This window comes from Odontomachus brunneus, unplaced genomic scaffold, assembly GCF_010583005.1.
Source record: "Odontomachus brunneus isolate Ranch 3 - 2012 unplaced genomic scaffold, Obru_v1 Obru_scaffold_107, whole genome shotgun sequence".
Lineage (NCBI taxonomy): Eukaryota > Metazoa > Arthropoda > Insecta > Hymenoptera > Formicidae > Odontomachus > Odontomachus brunneus.
In genome coordinates this window covers 200,055-202,131 of record NW_022639557.1, presented here as the reverse complement: position 1 = coordinate 202,131, position 2,077 = coordinate 200,055, and the positions used below count along the sequence as shown (strand labels likewise).

At 41.8% G+C, this 2,077-nt stretch overlaps 1 protein-coding gene across 1 annotated transcript in view; it reads left to right on the top strand.

Moving 5' to 3' along the window:
• Nucleotides 1-148: 148 nt before the first annotated feature.
• The window catches only part of LOC116849123, a 6,497-nt gene continuing 4,568 nt past the window's right edge, over nucleotides 149-2,077 (top strand). The window contains exons 1-4 of the mRNA XM_032825966.1: nucleotides 149-781; nucleotides 1,236-1,313; nucleotides 1,394-1,488; nucleotides 1,572-1,649. Of these exons, the coding sequence (XP_032681857.1) occupies nucleotides 347-781; nucleotides 1,236-1,313; nucleotides 1,394-1,488; nucleotides 1,572-1,649 (686 nt within the window). The 5' untranslated portion in view covers nucleotides 149-346. The remainder of the gene's footprint in view (nucleotides 782-1,235; nucleotides 1,314-1,393; nucleotides 1,489-1,571; nucleotides 1,650-2,077) is intronic.

The following is a 2,077-nucleotide window of genomic DNA, read 5'->3' as shown; positions in this document are numbered from 1 at the left end:
GACCGTTAAAGACCGACATCTTCATTTCGCTCACCGTCACCTCTCGCTGTCGTCCGTTCACTTCGCGCGCTTCCAAATCCTTTCCTTCCTCAAGTATCACTATTTTCACCAACAATCAACACTTTCATTTCCAAAGTGTTATCGCGAAATTTTCTATGACAAATTCCTTCGTTTCCCTCCGATTATCTCGAATAGTGTGTGATAAAAATCATGATTGCATCTATGCAATTTTCGAGCCTCTTCCTCGAACATGTCCAATATCACGTTCATTGCGGAGGTGGCGTCGAAGACGTCGTTATTCGTCCAACAATTACGAGGCGGACAATAAAGTGATTATCGTCAGCTAATGAAACTGGTAGACCCTCGACCTTCAGCAGATCGCTCGGCGGGACGAAGTAAAACAGTCTTGGCTGTCACACACAACCGTTCACGCGAACGATTCTCGTCCGAAGTCGCCGATCGCGGAACAAGCATGCCCGGCGGCGTCGTCTTCTTGGTCTGCATACCCACCTTGAGTTACGAGCACGAGCTTGTGTTTGGCGTGCCGTTGAAGCGTTCCAAGAAGACCGAGAGGAGCAAGAGTAAAGTCGCTATACCCGTCGGGCCGAAGGTGGATCTGCGTCTGAAGGAAGTGAGATCGCACCCACAGCTGCTCACCTTCGATAACGGCCATTACGACGATGACGATGACGACGACGACATCGGTATTGACACCAGGAGACAACGCGCTCGAGGATACTCCGCGCGAACGAAATCGCCAGTCTTCGTGTCGATGGAAACGGTAGAATATATCAGCTAATGAGTGTTCTATCCTGATATATTTTTCTGATGAAACGCCCTCATATTTAGAACGTTTTTTTATTGTGACTTATGTATCATTTGTCTAATATTTTCTATTGCCTATTTTTCAATTCTTGCTTTTCCTCTGTTCTGCGTTTTCTTATCTTCCTTTTATCTTATCTTTTATCTCTTTCTATTGCCTATTTTCAATTCTTGCTTCTCTTTTCTACATTTTCCTATTTTTCTTTTCTCTTAACGTTTTCCTTTTTCCTTTATCCTTTGCGTTATTGAATTCCTCGTTCATTCTACAAGGGTCTTTTCTCCTCGTAAATAAATGATTAAACGATTAAACAATCGTTTAATCAAGTTGAAGCTATGTTTTATTATGAAATTATGCAATATAGAATTATGATCTAATTATAAAGACACGCGAGTCATATGTTCAAAATCCGTAGGTTCTGGACGAGCTCCTAAAAAAGCTGAAGGTGGAGCACGTGGTGTGGTGCAAAGATAAAGAAGATATGTATTACGAGGTAAGATCAGGCCCGTTCACCAATATTTTCTCGCGTGTATCCTCTCGAACATGAACGCAACGAGAAGTTTTTAATGAAAGGTGATCTTTCCGGTGCCCGCTGGTGAGCCCTGCGAGAATTGCATACACTGTCTGACCGAAATGGGTATCGGAGTCAAGATGAACTCGATCGTAAGGTGATATCATGCTGAGTTCGCGCAAATAACACCAGCGAGTTCGTATTACTCTGGTATTATATAACATCGTCGATTTCTTTTAGCGTGATCCCGACGCAGTGTACGTACAGCGGTGTGAACGCTACAGGACCACCAGCTATCAAGGACGACGATATTCGCAGGTTCGCTTGATCGGTTTTGTTAATGCATGGAAAAGGAACCTCGGTTCGTGACGAACAAAACGGGAACCAGACGAAAACTCGGTGACGAGGAGCGATATCTCCGTTATCGCGACTGAAAATATTCGACTGCATTAAAACTCGGTTGAGATAACAGAGACAACAAAGTTAGTTGACTGTGTGAACAGAAATCTCCTGCAGGAATCTTTCTGCTCTCATAACCGAGTTTTCGTCTAGTTTCTCAGATAACAGAAAGGAAGTTCATTCACAAACTAAATTTTATTTCCGTGCACGTTGACTGCCACGGTGATTTTCATAAATTGCTCCAAAGTTTAATCCAAGTTTGAATAACTAAAGTCACGGTAAATATATATATATATATATATATATATATATATATATATATATATATATATATATATATATATATA